This window comes from Cebidichthys violaceus, unplaced genomic scaffold (assembly GCF_023349555.1).
Source record: "Cebidichthys violaceus isolate CVI_PGR_0920_01 unplaced genomic scaffold, fCebVio1.0.p SCAF_40, whole genome shotgun sequence".
Lineage (NCBI taxonomy): Eukaryota > Metazoa > Chordata > Actinopteri > Perciformes > Stichaeidae > Cebidichthys > Cebidichthys violaceus.
The window spans coordinates 1,049,328-1,075,020 of record NW_027176595.1 but is presented as its reverse complement, the minus strand read 5'-3'; the positions used below and the strand labels follow the sequence as shown (position 1 = coordinate 1,075,020).

At 42.5% G+C, this 25,693-nt stretch overlaps 1 protein-coding gene across 1 annotated transcript in view; it reads right to left on the bottom strand.

The window, feature by feature from the left end:
• The window catches only part of mybpc2a (myosin binding protein Ca), a 32,142-nt gene that overhangs the window by 2,505 nt on the left and 3,944 nt on the right, over window positions 1-25,693 (bottom strand). Inside the window, exons 3-24 of the mRNA XM_068727870.1 lie at window positions 25,537-25,685; window positions 23,819-23,936; window positions 23,534-23,582; window positions 20,273-20,329; window positions 20,024-20,193; window positions 19,632-19,764; window positions 15,156-15,280; window positions 12,744-12,849; window positions 11,877-12,046; window positions 10,949-11,114; window positions 10,338-10,444; window positions 10,218-10,247; window positions 9,544-9,683; window positions 9,134-9,293; window positions 8,695-8,799; window positions 8,396-8,584; window positions 8,121-8,255; window positions 6,215-6,382; window positions 5,795-5,883; window positions 4,039-4,234; window positions 2,879-3,018; window positions 1,647-1,806 (exon numbers count right to left, since the gene is read on the bottom strand). Coding sequence (XP_068583971.1) covers window positions 1,647-1,806; window positions 2,879-3,018; window positions 4,039-4,234; window positions 5,795-5,883; window positions 6,215-6,382; window positions 8,121-8,255; window positions 8,396-8,584; window positions 8,695-8,799; window positions 9,134-9,293; window positions 9,544-9,683; window positions 10,218-10,247; window positions 10,338-10,444; window positions 10,949-11,114; window positions 11,877-12,046; window positions 12,744-12,849; window positions 15,156-15,280; window positions 19,632-19,764; window positions 20,024-20,193; window positions 20,273-20,329; window positions 23,534-23,582; window positions 23,819-23,936; window positions 25,537-25,685 — 2,862 coding nt within the window. The remainder of the gene's footprint in view (window positions 1-1,646; window positions 1,807-2,878; window positions 3,019-4,038; window positions 4,235-5,794; window positions 5,884-6,214; window positions 6,383-8,120; window positions 8,256-8,395; window positions 8,585-8,694; window positions 8,800-9,133; window positions 9,294-9,543; window positions 9,684-10,217; window positions 10,248-10,337; window positions 10,445-10,948; window positions 11,115-11,876; window positions 12,047-12,743; window positions 12,850-15,155; window positions 15,281-19,631; window positions 19,765-20,023; window positions 20,194-20,272; window positions 20,330-23,533; window positions 23,583-23,818; window positions 23,937-25,536; window positions 25,686-25,693) is intronic.

Here is a 25,693-nt window from a genome sequence, read left to right as displayed (position 1 = left end):
ACCCTCTCCAGTCCAGAACGCTTTATTCACCAAACACTCCCAGTCACCCTGCCTTCATTAGGGTGGCGTCGGAGGACGTTTCTAGTTTCCTTACAGAAGGTCAACTTGTTCCATGGTATTCAAAATGGATATTCAACCCTTTTACCCATTGCTGGGTTGTGATGAACGATTGTATTTGCTCAAGAATATTCTGAAAATAAGGTTGTCATATTGTTTTGTATTTATATTTACTGTCTTGTAAATGTGTGTATGTAAGATTTATCAGTAAAAACAATGACGATAATGTTGTTTTTTGTTTTCTTGCCGTCTTTGGTGATTATCAGTCACATCACTGATCAATGAACAACATAGAAGGTCACGCTAATGAAGGACAAACAAATACTGAATCAGAATTAATCATGGGGCCTTTCTCAATTCCCAATTTTGTACATCCTTGATACCTTTCCTCGCCTTGTGTCTTAATCCCGCCCATCGGAGATGCGAGTGGAGGATGCAAGGAAGAGTCGCAAGGACAGAGGAGTCGAGGCAGAAAGTGTTTAGACTTAGAGACTTAGTCGCCTCGGAAATGTCCTTTTAAAGCGACGTCAATTAAGTGTGAAGGTGCAACAGCGGCATCATCTGTCCATTGTTTTGTTCTAGCGCTGGATTTCATGATCTCTGTCAGAAGAGCAAAACAGTGTTCATATCTTACATATTTACTAATATAACTACAACTTATAAATATAAAAGGAACAGTTGCATTTGTAGAGTCCTGCCATGGTTTGACATTATTCCAGCTGTATGTTTCGCCTCTGTTTTTATGTAACCGGTGCCGAAAAGATACACCTTTGTATGCTCACTTACAGCTCCACCAGCAGGCCTCCTCGCATCTCGATCCTCGAGATGAGGAGGCACACAATTGAGAAATGAGAAAGTCCCGTGGTGTCCTGGAAAAGATTTGTGATATGTTTTGATGGACATGTCTCCATTTGACCCCGTACCAAATCATCTGGCTCGTTGGCGTCACCCTTTTAAGGTAAAATGTGTTGAAGGATTTGTGTAAAACGTCGATCGAGATGCTTCACCAGTGACCAACTGGTGTGTCTTTCCACTGCTTCGGGACTGTTTTGCCTTTCATACAACATGCTGACACACTAGCGAAAATTTCAATTTGCAGATTACTGACTTGTGTTTCATTATGATGTCAGGTGGGCACTATAATCAACCATCCTCACAATTTTATAGGCCAGACTAGTGCCTGGAACACAAAAGAGTTGTGTCTGGTTGGCTGCCACATTTTCTGGTGGAGTAAGCAAAGGCAACAACAGCATTTGGCTGGTGGCAGGTGTTAATTTCCCAGCCTAGTTGCTTTCATAATCCGCGGCCAGTATTAAAAGTTATGCAACACTCTGTCAAAGAATATTTCTGTTAAATATAATCAGCGTGAATTAATCTTCCTAAAAATGATGTCCAAGTAATTAATCACAGCCAAAAACAGTTCTAAAGTTATTACTGTGTTCTATAGCTTTTATTAATACCCGCATGTGTAATCTTGATGATTGTGCCCTTTACATAATATCAGGCTCGGTTCATGTTTGAACTGAAGCCCACGTCAGAAGCAACGCTCTCACGTGACAGAGTGCGTTGCCCTGTGGGGATTACCTTACCTGCTTTGCCAACGACGGCGGTGTTCTTGCTGACGCCAGGCTCGACGCTGAGGCCACAGATGTTTTCGCTGAACACTCGAAAGAAATACTCGTTCCCCATGATCAGGTCAGACACAGTGCAGCTGGGCCTGCGGTTGTGCTCCAACACCGTGAACCAATCCTGAAGTGAGAGACAGACAGACAGACAGACAGACGAGAAGCAGAGGTTGAAAGAGGCTTATAGCTGAGGTTGAGAACTATACAAGCTGAAAAATGTCCGATCCCCAGCATCCTTGTTCTTCTGGTAGAACTTCCTGTCCCTTCATACAACATAACGACCATGACGGTAGAGTTTGTGACTAATCTTCTAGCAGCCGTGACTCGACCAATCATGAAGGTCCACTGTACGCTTTCTGCCCCAAAAACACTACAACATGGTCCACACTCATTCGTGTCTTCACTGGAGATTGCACTTTTAAAAGGGTAACTTTGGTATTTTTCAACCTGGACCCTATTTACCCATGATTTTGTCTCTACCTGACTAATAACAGCAACAACTTGGTCCAGTAATGAGGGAGAACGCTGTAGCTACTTAAGGGCTGCAACGTAATCCATTGGGGCAAGCCGGCACCGCCATTCACGTCCACTAGAAGTTCTTCTTTTTGCCACGGCAGGCGGCTCCGATTGCTTTCAAAAGTGTGCGACATTATGGGAAATAAAGTCTCACTCAAGGAGAAATCTCATTCTGAAATCTCGGCTGAGTTTGTTGGAGTAAAGAAAGCATGGCTTGGCGTTAGAGATGTTCAATGACATGGCTGAATATTTAGACGATTTCAACGACGTGGATGAGGTCCGTCACCTATTTATATGAGCCACAGTATTCAGATAGTGACATTTCACAACTAGACTATCTGTTTTATTACCTGGACTATTGTATTATTCTTGTTAATGCAAAATGTGAGCAGATAAGCAGATAATCGTGACAACAAACCATCTGGAAAGTAATGTGAGGAAGCATTTTGGATTTGACACCAAAGTCAGAAACATTGTGGATGAAGGTGAAGCTGAAAAGGAATTGCCTTACTGTAGCGTAATCTTGTAAAGCAGATCTTGACCTAAAATGTATTTCTGAACACTATTTACTGTTCACAGCCTTAGTTTAACAGTTGCAGACCTCCGATATGACTCCCAGTGAATCACATCCCTGAAAGCTCCCTGTACGCTGCTACACTCTTCTCCCCTGCCATGCGTACCTTAGTCTTCTTGTCAGCCTTCTGAATAGTGTAGCCGATAATCTCGCAGTTGCCGTCGTCTTTGGGCGGCTTCCACTCCAGCGCTGCATTGAAACCCCAGACGTCTGTGACGTGCACAGCAACGGGAGGACCGGGCTTTTCTGGTGGAGTTTTGTGAGACGAGACAGAGATCGAGTTGGAGGATTTTGTAATGTAGCTGGTTGAGATAACTAACCGTCTTCCCTTCCTGTGTAGATTGTAGGCAAGCTGTTAGATGGAGAGATTGATAAACTGGAAGCAGGAAAGTCCCAGAGAGAAAGAAATCGACATTCACAGGGGTAGAGATTTGGCAAAGATTGACAGAGTAGCAGAGCGAAAGACAAAAGTTCAAGGAAAGGTGGGGATGCATACATTATAGAAAAAAATTGTGTTGGTATAGAACTGCCAAATGGAGAAATAGTACAGAGCAGAAGCATGCAGTGTGTTTATCATCGATCTTTCTGTGTGGCCTGCATACGCAGTACAGAACTACAGTACAACATAGTAATGTACTTGTCATTAATCTTGCTCTCCTCTGTGGAGTACAGTACAGTACAAAAATTGAGCAGCGCTACTGTTTCTGCCCCGTTAATCCTTCCTGTTCTGTGTTCGGCGACAGATCAGCTGAGAGGGTGCCGATCAGAAGAGCCTGCAACCCTCTCATTAGCTCAACCTTCTCAGCGGAGGAAGTGACAGAGTTAGCCCTCAAAATCCAAGCCTAATCCCAGTCAACGCGCACATAATCCCAGTGGAGCCCCTCCAAATAATCCGCCCGACACCCTGACCCGGAGAGACGAGCCCAAAGATGTGGAATGAGCTGGCGGCCGCGGTGGCAGGAGCAGGAGGAGCCAGGATTAAACCAGAGAGAGGAATCAGCGCTTTGATGATTTTGCTACTTTGAGCCACAGATCCCTGGGAGTATGAAATTAGGAATTATCATCAAATTTAAAAAAAAAAAAAAAAAAAAAAACTTGACATGTCACAGATTTGGGCTCAAGCCATCATCCCCTTCCAACCAGGTTATTAATCGTGTAACTTGTGAAGTATGAACCGCACACACACGCACACGGTGTTCTGATCTAAGTGAGGGAACAGGCAGCACCACAGGTTGAAGCTGAGATCGGCGCCGTGACGGGACTGACCTACGACCTGGATGTGCACGTCGGCGCTGTCCGACATGTTCTCGATCTGAACGGACAGGGTGTACTTTCCGGAGTGGCTTCTCTCTGCCGAGCGGATGAAGAGGATGGTGTCCACTTCGCTGGTACGAGTTCCCACGGACTTGTCCTCCAGGAGAACGCCATCTTTGGACCAGGTCACGACAGGGCGAGGCTTACCCTGCAGTCAGAGTTATCGAAATGAATCAAAATGAAGTACTGGAAGGAATATTTACAGGGGGGAAAAAAAACCGTTGGAAATTACAGAATAACATGGTGCAATAAGTTTGTCAGTTGTGATTATTGAGGTAACATTGATATGATGTATGCCTGGTGTATATAAAAGGAAGTAAACATTATAACAAAAATAAATAAATAATGTATTCAGGAGAATATGCTCCCCCATGTATTGATCCATGGTGCCCCCTTATTACTCTTATTTTCCACATATTACTGTTTGTTTACTTCTTTATTGTATTCATAGCTACATCTTTGTGCCCCGATCTATTTAGTTTTTTACATATTTTTCATTGATCTATTAGAGAAACTTATTTTGAACAATATAACACGCGATCCAATCTCAGAGAACTTTTCCCAAAGGAGACGATGTCTTTCATGTTTTGGCAGTGACATAGTTTGGGGCATCCTTGTCCAGGTAAACATGTCTCAGCACGTGTCTTTAGTTACACCACACATTGCCTCAGTGTGAAAACAGCAGTTGGAACATTCTTGGTCCAGCTCTTGGATAAGATGACAGAGCTGTGGCTGCTCTTTTCTCCCAGGAGAGCATCATGTAGCCACGGTCCTCCGTCTCAGAACAGGCTTTTCATCTGCTTCTTCAAAAGCAAGCAGAGCAATGGCTCCCTTTTTCTTGTCTGTTTGTATTTGTAACAATGCCTTCCCCTTTGCTGCTTATGGTTAGCTTCTTTTTTTTTTTTTTTTTTTTACCAATGTCATGTTGCAGGTTGCTTTCAAGAAGCTGTAATGCTCCCTGTGGCCTCTCTTTTACTGCAGAGTTGAATGATCTGATTTGCATTTCACAAGAAAAAAAAAAAAAAGACCCCATCACATGGCAGCCATGTGGAAATCTTAAGCATTTGAACGATATACAGAAATAAGAAACCATATATCAAAACAGGCTGCTGCTGATATCTCTTACCTGTGCTTTTGGTCCATTTGACTTTTTATACTTCAAATGGATTATGGTGTGGCTTTTTAAGGTTTCTGTCCAAACTACTACTGTCTTTTTATAGTGTTAGGTTGATTAGTTGTAATCAGAGCAAAACTAGGTTTAAAATGAGAAGATACAGATTCCTAAAAACAAATCTCTGTTTAGTAAATCCAAATTTAAACCAAAACTAAATAGAATTCCTTCAATATGGAGATGCTTGCTTACCCAAATCAAAATAAATACATTTGCATGCCATGTCATGCATGTCACTTCCTGTTTTGGCTGTTGGGTTTAATTTAGATCTTTCTTGATTTTAAGATAGTTTCAAAGTTTGGTGCAAAGTCAAACCATGATCAGGTTTAAAAAAAGGATCTTTGTTGGTGCAACCAGGACTTTGTAAATGCAAAGAGTCTGAAATAGCCATTTAGTAAAAGTTTGATGTGGAGGCAACTTAGCAATCTTTAAGCACCTCGAAATTTGTCCCTCTTGGCATAACTGGTTTTGCTCTGCTTTTGAAAATCTAATCCCCTAAAACAAGAAAAGCCGGAGCTTGGCTAGACTCAGACTAACCTGAAAGGGGATGACCAAGTTCACCTTCTCGCCCACAAGCTTGATGAGTTTGGTCCTCAGAAATCGAGGCACGCGGATCTTTGGATTCTCTGGGTGGTGGTAACATGACAGACGGAGGATGAAAAGATAATTAGAATTTGAGTGGGTGGTGTGGGGGACTGTACATATGGAAGATGTACAGCATGCGCAGCTCAATTATTCCTTCATGGATGCAGGATGTGGTTAAGAAATAATCCATGTATAACAGCTAAGACCCACTGCTAAGCTCGATAATTAGATGTTGTTTTTCCACCGATAAGTACTTGAACAGTGGCTGAACATCGTTACTGACTGGTACCAAAACTGGAAAATGTTAGAGCTTCATCATATGCGTGTTCGTTCAGTTGAATTTCTGTAAAACAGGACAGCTTCTTCTCTTACCCACGATCTCTCTGATAGTGACGGCCTGGGAGAGAGTGGCGGGGCGGCTGCGTCCGGCCATGTTGACAGCCGTAACTCTAAACAGCATCTTCTCCCCCACTGGGAGACCCTTCACCCTGTAGTGGTTGTTCTCCACTGGTTCTTCGTTGACTTGCACCCACTGATCACCTGAGGAATGAGCCGTCGACAGTTTAGAAAAACCAAAAGCCATCCAGACATCTCTGGATAATGTTGAGAAACTGATTAGGAATCAGGTGTGGAGAGACCGTGGCTGAGTGGAGAGCGGGGCCGTCCTTCAATCAGAGGATTGGAGGTTTGATCTCCGGCTCCGCTAGTCGCATGTGCCGTTGAGCAAGACACTTAACCCCATTATTATTGCTCCCGTAGCTGTGCCTACGGTGTGTAGATAGATACTGAATTGTAAGTCGCTTTGGATAAAAGCGTCTGCTAAATGACTGTAATGTAATGTAATGTGTGTCTAATTGACCATACTTGTGCTGCACATTATGCTGTTAGCATTGAAAACCACGAGGGATTTAAGGCTCAAAATTCAAAGTGATTTCTGAAATAGTGGGTCCTTGCATTCAGATGGAAGTAGACAGAAGTAGACTTATTTCTCACAGATTTTACCAGCTTTGGGTGAAAACACTGTCTTCAGCAGACTCTTCAATTCCAGCCGGCTGGTTATTAAATGGGAATCTTGAAAAAGTCTTGAATATGCAAATGGAGACTACCAAAAGACTGAGACTGTTGCTAAGGCTAAGACTGAGAAATACTACACTGCAGATATGTAGTCAAGAATGTTGATTTTTTTTTTTACAGAACCTAACCTCACAAACTAATTAGTTAATGCTATGCTCTTTGGTCTTGAAAGTACTGCCTGGTTGCTTTTATACATTTTTGCTCTTGTTTTTTTTTGGTTTTGGTTTAAAAAAAAAGACACCACACTGCAAACTATTGCTCTTTTTTGGAGGTCCTTGACAGACCCGCGTTTACGTCATCACGTTTGCTATGATTTGGCAGTCCCTAGTTGGGGGAGCAGTTTAGCAAAGGTTGCCAGGTTTACTTTGGTTGGTGTATCCTCCTTTAGCACGGCTTTGTCTTGTTAGCGAGCAAAAGAGACTAAAACCGTTACACTGGAGGTGAATCAACATCAACCAAATGCTTTCTTCACAACCTTGAAACCCAAAATACAGGTCTATTTAACATTAATAACCAAATTTCTTTAACTTTTACACTAGTTACAGTGGATAAACTCTCTAAAATGCCTTAAGGCCTTTACACAGCGGTTTGGGGGACAAAAATGCGGAAATACTACGCTGCCAATATTTCACATCAAAACTAGTCACTCCAGCAGCGATGTGAATTTGCAGCAGATTCAGCACTATTTAAATAGTGGGCAGAGGAACAGCTACCCAGAGCAGCCTCTGGCAGTCTGTGTGAGGTAAAGTGTTGCACAGCCTATAAGTTACTGTGATCAACGATCTATTTGAGTCTTCTTTCAGTGAAACGCTCCGAGTGTATTTTCCTCTGGTATACGGTTACACAGTGGAGACGTATAGGGCTTTTACAGTGTAAGGTAAGAATGTAGTGGATCTGGTCTGTTCTGCCTTTGTCAAAGCTGAAATGAGTAATAAAGTTTGCCGTCTTTGTTTGGCCTGCGGAGCGGCCGTGTTGTTGTACACTAAAGTGTACATTTTGAATAACTCCTTCTGGAGAACTTGATTGGTTGATGTCTCATTAGTGGAAAACTCGAAAAATACAACAGTGCATTTTTGCGGTGTAGTATTCCCTCATGACAAAAACAACAGTTCATAACATATTAATGTCATCGCACAAATTCAAACTTCCACTGTGTGTAAAGGTCTTTAGCATAAAGCTCCAAACAATTTGCGTATATATTTACTTTCTTCTTTGCAGTACTCGATGATGTAGCCGTCGAGGCCGCCTGCTCCGATTCTCTCTGGAGGACGCCACTTGAGTGCGCAGGTAGTGTCTGTCACGTCGTCCACCGTGAGACGAGTGGGCTCGCTGGTGGGGGCTGAGAGAGACAGGAGCTAATTAATACGTTAATACCCAGTGTAAATGGGATGGGAGGTAGGTTAAGCTGCCTCAAAAATGAGCCTTGTGTGAAAAGCCTCTGTTAATTAACCATTCTGCTAATGATAAATGGCAACGCACCAATGGGCATGAAGGGCTGCGAGTTTGTGCTGGGCTGAGAGACGCCAATGCCGTTGACCGAAAACACTCTCATCTCATAAAGTACACCTTCAATCATCCTCTTAGCCTCATACGTGTTGGACTCGTAGACATCAAAGTTGAGCTTGGTCCATCTGGGTGTGCCGACCTTCTTCCTCTCCAACAGGTACCCTGGAGGAACGACATACGGGAGTCATTAAACAAAAAAATCAGTGTTCTTTCCTCCGAGGAGGGGAGGCATAAGATGTGAACATTAGCCGCTGTGTAAGTTTCAGGGGTACCTTTAATGGGAACTCCGCCATCAAATGCAGGAGGGTCCCATGTGATCGTGCCAGAGTCCTCGCCAACTGATGTGCATCTGACGTTCTCAGGAGGGTTGGGCACATCTGGAGAGGCAGGTTACAATTGTAAATGGAAAGAGATGAAAGATTAAACAGAGGGAGGAAAAAAAGAGAAGAAATGAGTATGACAGAAGTGAGATTTTTAGGGCAGTTCAAATTTTAATATTCAATACACATTCAGCAATTTTGGATACGCAAATTGTAGTAAGCTGGCATTGGGATGGACCTAAAGTTCAGATGATTTATGGTTTTAAAAGTTTGCAGCAATGATAACAATTTTTTCACTAATTTAATGACAACATTTTCCGATCTCAGTTCAAGAGCAGATTCCGAGGAGCAGGAAAAAGAGAGGTGAAAAAGGGAGCAAAAAGCCACTGACCCACAATCTTGATCATGAGTTCAACCTTGTCCTCTCCGACGGGGTTAGTCACCGTGATGGAGTAACGGCCCTCATCGGCTTTCACCGCCTCGTCAATTACAAAGCTGCTGGAGGTCTTCTGCGACTCTACGCGGACCCTTCCCTCGGCCTCGGACACCACCTACCGCACAGGGCGGGACGGACGGGAGACACGGACAGGACAAAACAGACTGCTGAAGGGAGTCGCGTCGCATGGCGACACAGCTGCCACAGTGACAGGTGATTCAACCTCTCCTCGTGTTGCATTCTTCTTTCATGCTGTTCAGTGACTAACGCCTGGATGCTCTGATTGACGCACAAAAGGTAGCGAGTATCTGACGCGTGTCTGAGTGTGTGTGAGGTGAACGGTGAGAATCCTCTCTATTCCTCACTTCGTTTCCTTTCATCCAGCACACAGTGGGCACCGGCTCTCCTGTGATCTCGACGTCGAGGCGGAGCTTGTTTCCAGCCACCAAGGTGATGGTGTTGTGGTCGCCGGTGGCGCTGGTGTCCAGGTGTATTTTGGGAGGGTCTTTCATTGTGAGCATTAGAGGAGAAGACAGGGAGAGGTAGGTCATTCAGGTGGGAAGCATAACATACTGTACAACCTGTTCTCACTTCCAACTCACCTGATACTGACACTGCCACCGTCACTGTCCCTCTATTTACAACCTCAACCCAGTCTTTGGTTAGTTGATTGGTTGGTTTCCATATATTCAACTAGTTCCTGTGTTTTTGTGAGTTTCCTGCACATTTCTACTTTTTTAAAGACTCATAGTGCAAATATGCTTTTACTTTGAAAACGGCATCATTCTTATTTAAAACATATTTTTAACACGTACTTTCTCCAAGCCTGGTTAGCAGGGCATAGCAGTGTTCATACAGGATTAGCATTAAAGCTAGAAAGTAAATAAATAAAGAAAAGTGACCACAATCACAGTGGCACTAGGTGTCCTGCTTATATCCAACTTCAGAAGCATATTGGAGCTATATATCAACACCCTCACATAGATCTACTGTAAATATGATGAATGTGATTTAAAAAAAACTAAAAAACAACACTTACCTTCTTTGGGAACATATTCAATCTTGATTTCTGAGGGGCAAAATATATGAATTAGTCTCATTCAGATATGGTCAGCTCATCAAATGCTTCATGTTTAGTTTTTTTGCGCGGCGCTCTCACCCAGGAAGTTGAGTTTTGCGGAGAGAGAAATCGCGTAGCCGTCAGGGACAAACGAATAATCTCCAGCGTCCGAAGCCGTCACGTCATCAATCACCAGCTTGTGGATCCTGGGGGGCATGTTACCAGACGTTACCAAGGAGACAACACTCGTTGTGACCAGCAATTATGCATTAGACTGTTGCCGTAGCAACATACTCCATGAGCCAATATCGCAGAGTGAGAAACATACTAAACGGCTTTCACCTTGTGTGACCGCTGTTGTCTTGGCGTATCTCCTGCTCTGATGGAGGGATTACTGAGAGAAACCCCAGACCCCAGGGGTGTGTACGATGTGCAGATGTGTGTGTGTGTGTGTGTGTGTGTGTGTGTGTGTGTGTGTGTGTGTGTGTGTGTGTAAAGAGTGCAGCCTATCCCTTAAAAAATGGGTCAAATAACTCCGAAAACCCTTTGGTAATAGTTTGCCAAGTGCTTATTGTGATAGCTATATGATTATGAGTCTGTGTGTGTGTGTGTGTGTGTGTGTGTGTGTGTGTGTGTGAGTGTGCACATGATGGCTCAGACAGTGAGCTCCAAACAACAGCCTTTTTGACATTCAGACATTGATTTAATACCTTCCAATGTGTGTAATTTTGATGCGATCGCTGGGCAGCACTTCCACGCCGTCCTTGAACCATTTCCCCGTCACTTTTTCATCAGAAACTTCACACTTGAACATGGCCTGTTCATCAGCCTTCACCGTCAGGTCAGCGATGTTCTGCAGAATTTCCAGCTCCTTATCTGAGGCAAATACATCAACATAGATCAGTAACATGCACATATTTGTTCACGCAGACAATTCATCCTACCAGTGTTAGGTGGGAATGTGGATCTATAGGTGACTTCCTGAAATCTAGCTGTTCCCACTGTTCAGTCGTCATGCTAAGCTAACCAGCAGCTGGTTATTGCTTCATATTTAACAAACACACATAGCTAGAAACGGAATTATTACCCACAGTTTTGAACCATTCCTTTAAAATGACTTACATTGTGGGACATGATATTAATGAGGTGTTCCTCCATCATCTTGCTTCAGGGAAGTCTCTGCGGCGATCTATGTTGTAACTACTATATGTTTGTATTGATCACCTGGTGTATGATGCCTGGAGTGTCCTCTGAGGACAGACGTTTTCTCACGCTCTAATCAATTTGAGAGGCTCGTCTGGCTCTTACTGTAACGACTGAGACAGCCTGATGTCTGAGGGGTAAGACAGGACCCAACCACCAATTTGGGAGGTGTAGAAGAAAATTAGCATGACGAATAATGTGATGAACTACTGATAACAGGGGATTAATGAAGCAATATCAATCATGACATGCGTAATGGCTAATTTATCGTGTCCCATGCCTGTCAGGATGGAAAACATCAACACGTGCGGATGTGTAAATTTCCTTTAAGCCGTGTCTGAAATACTTGCTAACAAACTTTAAACGGCAGCTGATGACTCGCAGGTTGCTGCTGCTGCTGTTATGCATTGTGACTTTTAACAGAGGAACCAGTACCTTCAACCTCAAGTCCTGCCTTTGACTCTCCGCCATTGGTGAACGCATAATACATTCCGATATCCTCCTTTGTAGCTTCATTTATGATCAAAATGTGTCTCTTCCCGTCCTTTTTAAACCTGTACTTTGAACCGGCCGTTTCTTTGTTCAGCTCAACTCCATCCTTCATCCTGAGGAGAGACACACACACACACACACACACACACACACACACACACACACACACACACACACACACACACACACACACACACACACACACACACTTCAGTGCACTTAAACACACAGAGGCGGGAGGAAGAGCTGATTGACATGTCTGCAATGTTCTACATGGCTAGAGCCTTCAGGGATCACAAGGCTTTGGCACATTTTTTTTAAACGGTGCAGAAGGTGAACATTTTCACAGATATACTTTTGGGTTTTAGGTGCTGAGTATTACAATACGAAAGTTATAAGAAATGTACAAGTAATTTCATTTGTGAATGGAATCATTGAGTACTGCTGAGAGTGAGCGCTTATTCACTGAAGACTGCATACTAGCTCTTTTGTTTCTCTATTTCTTCATGTTATGTAAAAGTTTACACAGCTAGAGACTAGATTCTCATGGGCCTGTCAAATGCAGAAGACTCTAACGCTCCAACATCAATGTAATAAACTACTGGGCAAATAAATATATTACCTGAACTGAAAATACTACTTTTTGCCAACATTTCCCATCAGACCTTTTATTGTTGATTTACAATAATAATCTACAAGCCATTTTTTTTTAATTGACTATATGTTTACTCATCTGTACAGGATTTTTGTAATAATCACAGATTATTAAATTCTGAATGCATTTCCTAATGGACTATTTTACTGGCTCACCATTTGACGCTGGCTCCCTCCTCGGACACCTCCACCTCAAACTCCACCTTCTCTCCCACCACGGTGTGAACATCATCCAGCAGCTTGGTGATGGTGATCGGAGGCTCTAAAGACAAAACACAAAGATTTGAGTCAAAACTCTGAAACAGCAGAGTGACACCGAGTCGTAAACAAAGTAGATCTAGAGGAAATCACCAGAGTGACACTGAGCAGGAACATCAGAGGAGGATGAAACAAGTGTGGAGGATGAATAGAGCTGGTGTTGGAGTGGAGTGAGTAAGGCTTTTATTTTGTACAGTGCATGAGAACATACATCAATGATTGTTGGAGCCCGGCTAAATTCCAGCACATGCAAAGTCTTGATTTCCAATAAAGTATAGGCTGGCTATACAGTCCAAATGAAGCCCAAAACAGAAGAACTTTACATTAATAATATGGTTCATCAGTGGGGTTCATCATGACAATATCAGTTATGCTATGTCTAGCTATGGTTGTAAATCATTGTGTTAAATGTATTAGCTGTAATTTGGGTATTTTGGTATCTTCCCTCCTCTGTGGATGGGTGGTAGGTGGCATGTATAGTGTTCTCCATAAGTAGGACAGACTAACACACAAAGCACGATGAACTCCTGAAATCTTTATCAGTGCCACCAAACACAGCCGTCTTGCAGAGGTGGAAGGCACCTCGAGTCTCCTGAGGTGGTGGGAGTCACATTGTGTAACCACATGGCGTGATGCTTGACGCTCTGCTAGCCTCAGCTATTTGTCATCGTCAGCATCCACTCCCCCCCTCCGGGCATCTCAATTCTCTTTAGCCCTTAGCTGGAGAGCCCAAAAAGTCTTTGAACCACAGAAACATGTACAACGTGACTGCGGGCCTCGCAAAACGTTTATCAAAGGAGCTTGATGTCTTCAGCGTAATTTGGGGTTTATCTGTGTAAAAAAAACCGGAGAGGAATACTTTTCCCTTTGTTAATATGTGGAGGAGACCAGAAAAACTACGAAGAAACACGGACTTCACAAATGACTTATAGCAAAGCAAATAATGTGAGGCGAAAATTCTCCTAGCTTTCTGTTTGAAAACAGCCTGGGCTCACCAAATAAAAAAAAATAGTGTATGAAGACACCCCAATGTCTTAAGTCGCTGCAGGAAGTGCTCTGAAAGTCAGTTGACCTGGTAGAAAGAGCGCGTAGGGAGGACGGGATTGATGGATAGATGGGTCAAACAAACACAGGACTGTTAACCAGGAGGCCGCTGTTCGTGTGAAACCAAAAGTCAACAGGAGTCACTTTCAGTAAAGACTTACTAACTACTTACCATATGGAAGAGTGAAGCAAGGCGACTACTAAGTTACAAAATCAAGTAACTTAGTGTACGAATATTTACATGACTCTACATCATGAATTTGATGGCATTAACCTCACACCACAACACAGCAAAAGCCAGAGTACTTTTTCTCTTTTAGTACTGTGACTGCTAGTTTATGGTTTTGACTAGTTGCCATCTGAACTCCCCACTGCCTTTAGTAATGAAGATGAATCATCATGAAGATGGTGATGTAGTTGATGTAGATGTTTGCAAACAGCGACACGAATGATGTTTTTTATCGACGCAAACATTCTTCGTGTCGATAAATTAAGAAAAGTGAACACACACACACACACACACACACAGACACGCACTACTGTAGCTGCATGTCTGTGGTGAAGAGCTTACCCTTTCGTTGGGCCTCTGATAATGTAAAAGCAGCATGGGCAGCAGCGAGCACACAAATAAAGCATGGGATTAATGTAGAAGCAGTTGACCCAATTACATCTATTAAAACCTCTCATACTCACACACACACACACACACACACACACACACACACACACACAAAGGACAGAGACTGAGATATACAGTAAGCACCAGAGTAGACGAAGACAAATAATATAATATAATAAAATATAATATAAAGCTTGTCTATTTAAACCAAGAGAAGTGATAGTGGTACATTGTTATTTTAATTTTCATTATTATTATTTTTATCATTATTATTACCATTATTATCATTATCAACAATACAAGAAACATTGAATAATTGTTCTTGGACATTTTGGTATGAAATATAAAATATACCTTATATTACCACATTATGTTAATATTTAAATTGAGCATCACAACAGCAGTGGTATGTGACAATAACAAAAGAAGCATTTCTCTCATTAAGGATGAGTGAGCAGACAACAGGGCGCAGCATGCTGCTGTGTGGCGTAAAAGCATTGAAATAAACAGACGACAAACAGACAACACGAAGGGAACAGAGCTGTCAAGCCTCTCTGCACTCAAATGACAGCATTTGCTACACCGAGCAGAAATAAACCGTCTTCCTGCTGAAAGAAGGATTCCTCCAAAGACAGTGACTCATATACCTTTGACAAAAACCTCCGTGAAGCACTTCTCCTCCCCGACCACGCACTCGTACGCTGCGTCATCAGACAGGTTGCACTTGTTGATAGTGAGTGTCCGCTTGTTGGCCACGCTCTCGAACACATACCTGAATGATGGGGGAAGATTATACGAGGAGGATCAAGAACAGATGAGGGGAGAGAGACAAAGAAAGAGAGAGAAAATAATGAGTAAGTGCTTTCAGCAAATCATATGCCGAGGGGCCTGAAGACGAGGAAAGTGACTCAGAGTTACAGACCAAAACAAAGAGTCCACACAGTATACGCTCGCTCACACACACACACACACACACACACACACACACAAACACACATACGCATTGTGGTTGCTGTACAGACATGGTGACAAAAATCAAAGAACTACCTACAGCAGGGGTATTCAATTCAAATTCAGCGAGGACCATTTAGAGAGAATTTCCTCCGGAACATCACAATGTCTAACTTGCTTGATTTAGTCCAATATATATATTATATATATATATTAAAGTACCCTAGCAGTTGTATTAACATCTGTATGTAGTCTACAGCTGACTGTCAAATCAAGTAAAGAAAGCTACATTGAATAATATCTCAACAATATTTATTGTCAGTTTTCAAATTGAACTGGATGAATTATAAATAACACATAATCTAATAATAAATGAATGTTCTTCTCTTGTTTCGAGTATATATATATATATATATATATAGGGGCTGCATTCAAGAATAAATTACATAACAGAAAGCTTTTGAAAAATGTGACTTTTAAACAAACTACTTAATATTAGAAAAACGTATTTAACTGAATTATCCTGCAGCTCTAGATTCAGTTCATTCAGGTGTGAAGTGATGTCAACAAACTTTTTTTTTCCATCTTCTAAATAGAGAGATTTGTGTGCACGGACTTTATCTGAGTTTATTAAAACCACTTGTTTCAGCTCTATCCTCTCTGTTAACATCAGTGCTAAACAGTGAATTCATGTGTTAGGATTCTGATCATATCGGGCTCTTAGATTGTTTATTTTCTGTGTCTTCATTTTGTATTTGAGTGGGTACGTTTGCTAAAATGTGCTAATGCTTTGTCTCGTAGTGGCGCTTCACAATTACCGCTTTTAATAATCGCCACGGTCTCTGAACACATGAGACACAATGGTTTTGAACTGCCCGTGTGAAGAATGAACATTCAAAAGTCTGTTTATCATTGGTTAAATGTGAAATAACTTCTCTGACTCACGTATTATTATCTAACTACTCGGTCTGTCGCTCCTCTCTCCCGTGTGTGTAAATGTCACTCGAGTTGGGAAGCTTATCAAAACACACGTATTTGATTGGCTGAGCAGCATCACGTGATGTGATTTACAACGTATGTAATAGGTCGGTGCGTTTCCTGGATCGCTGGACGAGTACCGTAAAGGCTAAAAAAACTGCGCAGGTTAAAATAGAAAATGGTATAATTCTCAATTATCTATCGGTTGTACGTCCAGGGTCCAGATACAACGGTGTCTGGGTCCGGATCCGGAGGCCGGTCCACCTATTAGTGACCCCTAATCTACAGTAATGCCACAGGCTCATCATCACAACAGAAGTGTGATGGGAAATATTCAGTGTTCACATCACTGAACAACTGTAGGTCTTCAGAAAAGAAGAGTACTCCTTAATTCAGGCTGTTCTCATGCAGCATTCGTAGTTATAGCTATACAATGTAATAAAGTATCATTTGAAGCCACATAATCAATTTGTATGTAACCCCACATAATGGTGATACGTTGATTCATTTGATTCATTTGTTGCGTAACTTCCGTACTTAAGTAACGCTGCTTCCATATATATTTTATAGACGGACTTTGATGTGTAAAATTGGTAGAGTTCCCCTTTAAAGATAATCCGCAATATTTTCATAAATCCTAGTCAACACCTGCTGATTGTCCTGTTTGTTAATAGGGACTGATGTGTTTTAGTTAGTTAGTTAGCCCACACAGGACTACAATACACCACAATATATCAAACATCACAAATATAACAAGACATCTGCCATTTTATCTACTTCTGTACACTTTCAAATGACTCTTCAAAATGTCAAATACATTGTTCTCCAAATAGCTAGAAAAAGAAAAGAAATGCCACGTGTGTGTGTGTGTGTGTGTGTGTGTGTGTGTGTGTGTGTGTGCCTCCTGTTTCTCCTCAGTGTTCCCTGTCTGCCTGTGACTTGGTTTGTGTGGCTGCTCTCCTTGCAGGTACTGAAGGTGGGCGTGGCAGAGGCTCATCACTAAACAGGAAACACCTGGGCTCATCAGTCAAACGTGTCGGTTGGGTTGGTTGTGTGCATCTCCCTCTTTTGTTTATCACCCTGGCTATTACATAAATTGGGGTGACCATGGGGTGACCGTGGATAAGTGGAGAGCAGGGCCGCCTTTCAATCAGAGGGTCGGTGGTTCGATCCCCAGCTCCTGCTCTACTAGTCTCATGTCAATGTGTCCTTGAGCAAAACATTTAACCCCAAAATTGCTCCCGTAGCTGGATCTACAGTGTGTAGATAGATACTAAATTGTAAGTCGCTTTGGATAAAAGTGTCTGCTAAATGACTGTAATGTAATTGTATGTGAACTGACAACTCTATTGTATTAAAGTACTGCTTGAATCCTACAAACTCAATTAATTTTATTTTCTATATCATTGAGATGGCACATTGAAGAAATCTACATTTTTACTTTTGACATCCTGTCCAATTTCAACATTGAGTGGTAAAATACCAGAGCTTAACTGGGCACATGAAGATCTTTGCTTTTTAGATCAATTATATAATCTCACCATATTCACATTCATCCTTACGTGAGCAGTTTTGGCTTTATATTTAAATATTTATATATATTTAGTTTGAAATGAAATCAGAAAAGACCCAGATCAACTGGAAACCCGTCAACTCTGCAAACCTAAACCCTTTAATTCCTTAGCTCTTGATGGTCACAGTGCACAGCCTGGGTGAAGCTCCTGGGAGGCTCCGTTCAGGAAGAAAAAAAGTCCCGTCTCTCATAGTAACTGTTTAATCAAACAGGAAGAGGAGTGCCTTACTGCCTTACTTTCAATGAACAGCATTAAGCGACTCAAAATGGCAGATGGTGGAGCCATTGAAAAAAATACCACTCACAACAGCTGTACCCTCTTGAATAAAACAGCAAAAGACGCCTTTGAAGGAGAGGAAAGAGCAAAGCGGAGGGCGAGAGACACTGAGGAGAGCTCAGCCGGCTAAAGAGGCTCAAAACCAACATTTATATCTGATGTGAGTCAGAAAGTTTGTTCCTAAAGATTTTTAATAAAATCAATTGTGACTCATCTCAGTGGGTTTCCAGTCCATGTGCAATGCCGATGTGGAATAAGTTTCCTGAACAGCTGAGCTGTATGTATGTTGCTCTTAATGCTGGTTGCTTTGGAAACTCGCTGTAACATTGTTATCAACCCAACACTCCAGTGAACATGTGAAGTTACTGATACAGCTTTACATGAGACACACATGAATTGTGAACTGCACCAGCATCACTTGACTGTGAAACAACGTTTAACTTGGATAAAGTGCATTCTTTCCACAAGACATAAATAATGTTACATATTAACAAAAGGGTCGTTTGTAGGAACCCACAGATAATCAACACCAAGTGCAGTTCCAATGATCTCCAGAGTGTTTTACTGTCTCTTAGTTTCTGTCACGGCCGTGCTCCAGTTTATAGGCCCAATCCCAATGTCCTCCCAGAAGCCTGAAACCCTGAACCCTCAGGGACTTAACTGTTAAATGGTTGAGTGTGAGGGGCTGCAAAGGCTTGAGACGTTGTAAATACCGATGAGACGGCACTTTGCTGCTACACATCACGTTACCCTGGCAACATCATAAAATGTCATGTGCAATTGTGGTTATTTATTTTATACTTTTTACTCCCTGATTTGAACGTCTTGCCTCACGAGGCGAGAAGTAATTGCCAAACGAGCGTTTCCACGCTTCCACTGGCAACCCACTGGTAACGTCTTATTGCTAAACATGATGAATGTCCCCTGGTTGTTAATGAGTGTGTGTTCATGATAATTGTAAATTAGCATATAATATAAAATAGCAACATTTCAGTTGATCATGTTCATTTCATTGTGGGAAGCCAACATTGTGATCAAATTTGAAAATGTTTGCAGTCCTAAGCTCCAACCAGTCTCACTGCTATTTGCTTAATTTTGTTATTTTTGTTTTTCTGGTTGCAGCAACTAAATGTCAGTTTTCGTAGGACATTAAAGACACGTGTCTGTATTTGCTATAGAATGTCTAGTATAGCTAACACCTTTCTGGGCTTCATGAAGCAGCAAGGGTCTCAAGTTGCTGTCAAAGTCATCAGAATTTAAACTGTTTACTGCAATTTTGGTCACTACAGTGTACTCCTTCGACATACACATACTGTTCAGTGCACATAGTGTTAATTTGCTTACTTGGCCGATGGTTTGATTTCCTGTCCGTTTTTGAACCACTTGACTTGAGCGTCGAAGTCAGCCAGTTCCACTGTGAGGTGGATCTTCTTGCCCTTGTCCACTGAGTAGGCTCCTTCCAGCTTCTTCAGGAAAGCTGAAAAAAAGAATCCAGTTAGTAGAGTTCATCCACTGCTTTAACAGCCAAATAGTACATAAGTGCCAACCAGCAGTAAGCATATGCTAACACACACATTCCACCTGTTGTCCCCCCCCCCCTCCCCCGAGGCCTTTAAACGACGCTGGTATTTACAGCATGCTGCATTAAACAGCTCTTGTTTCCTGCCCGCCGCCTCACTCTTAGCGCACAGTCTTTATTTGCCTCATAACACCTCTCCTGTTTCTTCGCTCCTCACCGTCACTTATCTTGGGCTCCACCTTCTTCATCTTCTTCAGCCTCTTTAACAAGCCCCTCAGGTCTGTGATGCCGTACTCAAAGGCGATCCTCTCATAGTCACAGGGTTTGGCCGCCTTAAGGATCTCCCACACATCCACATCCTCCTCTTCTACAACCTTTTTCTTCTCCCTGAGGACAAAAGAACCACATTTAAGAGATCCAAATGTAAGTTATTGTGTATGTCTGTGGCTGAAGAAGATGGTCGTACCTTTTCTTGAGCAGGGCACTGAAGTCTAGATCACCAGCATCCTCACCTGCATCGCCGCTGGAATTAAAAGAATAGAGAACTAAGGTGATAATCTCGGTGTGTTAATAAACCTGAGCTATTTACAACACTGCTGAATTGGGTAGCAAAAAAAAGAGCATTCGGAAATATACATTCATTATAATGCATCCCCTTTTATCCCACATTACACAGAGCTACAAATACACATAAATTACAAGACCGTTATAAAGCAAACAAAGAAAGCATGAACAAATACAGCAGCACATGGAGTTCTAATGAATTGAATTAGTGGCTGTAGTAAAAGCTTACCCTTTTTTCATCCTGTGTTCAGATAGTTGCAAAAATAGGATGAGTGAGAACATAGAGCAGAGCGTTTGATGAGGACTACAAGCTACCATCATGCCCTGAATTCAAGTGACAGACAGAAATGACAATAGACGAGCACATGTAAGCAGGAGACATGATACAAATAAGCTGTAAGCAAAATGTTCAAACACAAACATTTTATAGTCTATATCAGCACAAGTGAGCGAATGATGTGAGGCATGGATAAAGTTGTTGTTTCTGTATGGAAGTCTGAGAAACATTCATCAGTGAAGAACACACTCGAGATTCAACACAAAGCTTGTCATGCAGAATCATATGCTGAGAACTTCACAGAGGGGTATAAACCCTTCACATGCACATCTCCGAGTGATGAGAAGAATTCACAAGGTCTCGTGTCATCAGCCAGCCTCTTGTTGCTCAACAAGGAAACAAGTGCTGTGTGTGGCACACGCCGATAAATGTCTACGGGCTCGAGCGCTTGTTGTTGTTATTCCACTGTGAGCAGTTTTTCCGGGCTTTGCTGAGGCTCACTGAACCCGTCGGAGAGCGAGATAAATGCCAATAAAATTCGAAGCAATTCCGAGTGATCATGTTTGTCGTATGGATGAACGGTTCATCCAAGGATAACATCCATGTTGTCCTTGACAATCCCGTAAGCAAGTAAATTCTCCCAGGGGGATAATATGCCCTCGTTCTCAGGGAACCACCAAGTGGTCGGGTGAGCATGAAAATGATGCTCGCCGTCTACTGAGGCCACAACTGCTGGATTTTACTTTTGAGAGATTCTTGAGCTCTGCATCAGACAGCATAAGATAACTTATACACTAAATTTGTTTAACTGCAATATTTTTTTTCTGAATCCACACTGAAGTTCACTGATGTAAAAAAAAGCCAAAAAAAACATTTTCCAAAGCTGTTGTGTTGGAGTTCACATGAAAATGGGGATCAGGGGATTACTATAATGAGCTCTCTTTCATGGTGCGAGCATGTGCAGTGAGAGCAAAGCACAACACGCTCATCTCTCTCGCTCATACATATTATTAGAAACACTTCATCGAAGCTGCCGCTGCAGGAACCTCCATGCTCACCATGAAAACAAAAAATTAAATGCAAACAGTGTTTTCCTCCAAGTGTCACTGATGCCGGTGCAGAGTGATAAACAAACGCACCGTGATTTAGATATGTGTTGATGCAAACCATAAAAAGGAGCAATATTTGACATCCAGAACATTAATATAGCAGCAAACAACTATTGTCTATGTAAAGATATTGAGGAGTAATGTCTGCCTGAGCAGAGAATCACTGTCCCTCTGTGTGTCTTGTAATCCAAGCGTCTGTGTTCTGTTTCTTGGTGGTGTGCATGTGACTCCCTCCATTTAAAGCAGTTCTTGTCGCCCTGGCTGTAGCTTTACACTGTGTACTACCCAGGCCGGGCGTGGGCGAGAGAGAGCGGTGCTTTTACAGCGGCGTCCTCTGATAATGTTGTTCCAACCCACAGTGGCGGGACAACATCGTTGCCGAAGCCAGGACGCTCCGATGAGAATAAGCTAACCCAAATAAATTAACACTGTTAGCTCTGTCAGCACTGTTGCCATTGTTAGCAACAGTGCTAACATTGTTGCCGAAGCCAGGACGCTCCGATGAGAATAAGCTAACCCAAATTAACACTGTTAGCTCTGTTAGCACTGTTGCCATTGTTAGCACTGTTAGCGCAGCTAGCACTGCTATACCAAAACGTCCTGGTATGTCCGGGATTGTCCCGGTTTTAACTTGGGTGCACCGAGTCCCGACAAATACTGTTGAACATAAAACGTCCCTGTTTTCAGCGTACAGTATGTATTGCACTAAATATTTTCTGTCTCCCTGTGAAGGCTTTTTAGCTGGCCAACCAGTCAGCGAAGCGACAATACGATGAAGAAGAGAAAAAAAACAACTGATATTTCAGATATGAAAGACACAATTAAAAACATAAGGAGTGAATAGGAGTGAGTATTCTAAAGAATGGAGGCAGACCACATGTATTTGCTGGTATAATACATGTTTAGAGAAACACACAGATGAGGATCCCTTACTTACCTTTTGGAGGTTGAGCTGCATGACCTCCACACAACAAGGTGTTAAAAACATTCATTACCTTCCCAGCAACACACTTAAGTTTTAACAAACTTTTCACTTCTCATTCATCACACCAACACCCCCCCCTTCCCCCCCTCGCCCTCTCTCTCTCCTTCATATCAGTATTCTGCAAATAAGCACACTAACATCCTGCCTAAACTAAATATGATGCTGCCTTTTCGCCTGTTGTGTCTCTCATCTTACCTGTGCCTTTCTGCTCGTGCTCTAACGAGGGAGGGAAATTATATATTTAAACACAGATTACAAATACGGAGACTCAAGATCTCACTGTGATGTCGTTGGCTGATTTACGATCACACAGGACGCATACAGTAAACAACCTGAGACCTGAACAGCTGAAATAAATAATAAAAAACTCATTAAAAAAATCTACACAGTCACAGGATACACAGACACACTTCACACAAGCAGAGGCAGAGACAGAAATAGACAGTGAGGGAAAGAGGAATTACATAAAAAAAAAGAAGAAAAGAAACTCCCTTGAGAAACTGTCACCGAGACATGTGACGAAATACATGAGATGCTAAACCATGAGGGACTCCAGGTGAACCAAAACACCAAGGCAGGAGACGCACTGAGACGTGACAGAACGGGAGAGAAAGCAGACAGACGGACTTGTACAAAGTCGGCTACAACTGAGGGATAGGCAGACACACACAGGCGGAGACACTCGTTGAGACTGACAGATGCCCACAGGCAGCGATCTACAGAGGAGCATATGGGAGACAGTGTGACGGCGGGTGACACGTTGAGTAGACCCTCGCCGACACTGACACTCACGATCGCTTAAACGACTCCAAGATGTTGTCCTGCTGCTGTTCTTGTACAGCTGAAAGCAGACAGAAGGAGAGAGACCGGTGTGAGCCCTGCTAGGTTAATTCATGACACAGCAGGCTTGAGCGGCAAAGGAATAATGGACTGATGACCTCGCAAAGGCCACTAAATGATAGGCCCTAATGTGCATCGCACTCACTGAGTTATTGGCTGACAAAGCCGCTTACGTAGCACTGGTGGATATGCTGAATGGAAGATGACAATAATGAGATTTTCCGTCTCTAGACCTACCCTGCACGGTGACTTCGAATGTGCAGCTGTCGCACTTGTCTTTGGCGGTGACCTCGCAGCGGTAGCCACCTGCGTCTCCATCCACTACTTTGATGATGCTCATCTCGTAAGTGTAGATCTGACAGAGAGAGAGAGAGGGATGATGTGCTAACTAAATGAGCGCACACACACACACGCACACACACACACACACACGTACATGCACAGATCTGCAGTACGTGCTCACAAATACGTGCTTAGAATATACAGACAACACAGTTTTACCAATATAGGTTTGCCATCTGGATGATTTTATCTTTAATTAAGCCACATTTCCATCATCAACAACTTCCTGGTAATTCTAGACCCGGGAATACTTTTCAAGGATCTAAAAGGTTCCTTCAGCCCGTTGTGTTCTGCATTCAAATACCTGCGATGATGAGGCAAATATGTATGTATGAAAAGGCAACATGACATGTAAAACAACACTTTGCAGCCTGCAGTTCAGTGTGCCCGCCAATTTCATTTAAAAAAAAAAAAAACACGTTGGAAAAAAATAAACCCTAGATTTTGTCTCACTGCGACGACATTTACTGCTGCAGAGTATTCGCTGATGCATGTCGTAATTAATGAAATGTAGGGAGAAAAGGGGAACTAAATCTGTCTCCGCAGTAAATTATCTGTTGAGTGTTTGATGGTTATTTATTTGTGCTTTAGAAAGTAACCTTGTGAATCAACAATCAGAAAAATGACTTTCCTTTTTCCTCTCATTCACAGCTCCCTAGCTCTCTTTCTCAAGAGCAGAGAGAAGCAACAGCGAAGCCTAATTGTACTTCTCATGTAATGAAACAAAGACAAATGCTGACAATGTCTGGGGTCAAGGGTTCCTGGCAGAGTCTGCCCTCGTCCTAAAATGGCCCGAAATCAATAAACGAGTACTTCCTTGTTTCAAGTATGAAGCGGTACACTAGTTGAAGCCGCGGTGTGTCCGTGTTCGATCCATCATGCAAACCTCATCCCGAGAGTTGCTGTACTTTACTTAAGTACAACACTCTTATTGGGAGGTACAATGTCTCCAGAACTTAATCTAGACCCTGGTCTCTGCGGTCGAAACGCATTAGTTCCTCGTCCTGGTCAAAAAGGAGCTTTAGTCAGCTGGTTGATAGATACTATTTGTTTAATAAAACACTAATCATTCCTTCCAGTTTGTTAGTGCACTTTTTTTTTTGCAAGTCAGAATTTAAAATTCTACAGTTTATTTTGGCCTTTAGTGTCTCAAATTCAACGGATGGGGAAGTTGTTATGTCAAATAAGTGATTAGTCTTAGGTGAGTAATAGTATGCATACCTACAGTCCTTCACAAATTCATTTAAAAGTCGAGAGTCACCGTGAGACACAGGCTCCCTGAGGCTGTACGGAGGCACAGCGCTGCTTTAAGTACAGTATGAGGCTGATGAGAATTTTATTAGTGTGAACGTATTTGGTAAATTAAATCTGATGGTAGTGCTAGATGTAAAGTTAAGAGGATCACCAAAGTCAGGAAGCTTCATCCTCTGGGGACCATGAATATCTGTAGCACTAACAACTTCATGGAAATCTCTCCACTAGCTGTCGATATACTTTAGTCTGGACCAAAGTGGTCGGCGAACTGACATCGCCCTCCTCAGAGCGACGCTGTTAGCTTGGCTGATAACCTCTCTATCAATGAATGCACACAGGTTCTATTAGCACATACACACCTTGGTGTTCCGGTCGTAGACCTCTTTGAACTGCACGTGCTTCCCAGCTTTGCTGGCCAGGTCAAGCCACTTCCCCTTCAGCCACTTCATGGTTGGCTTCCTCGCCAGGCTTGAGGAGTCAACTTTAGCCACAAATGTCACGTTCTTGCCTGCAAGG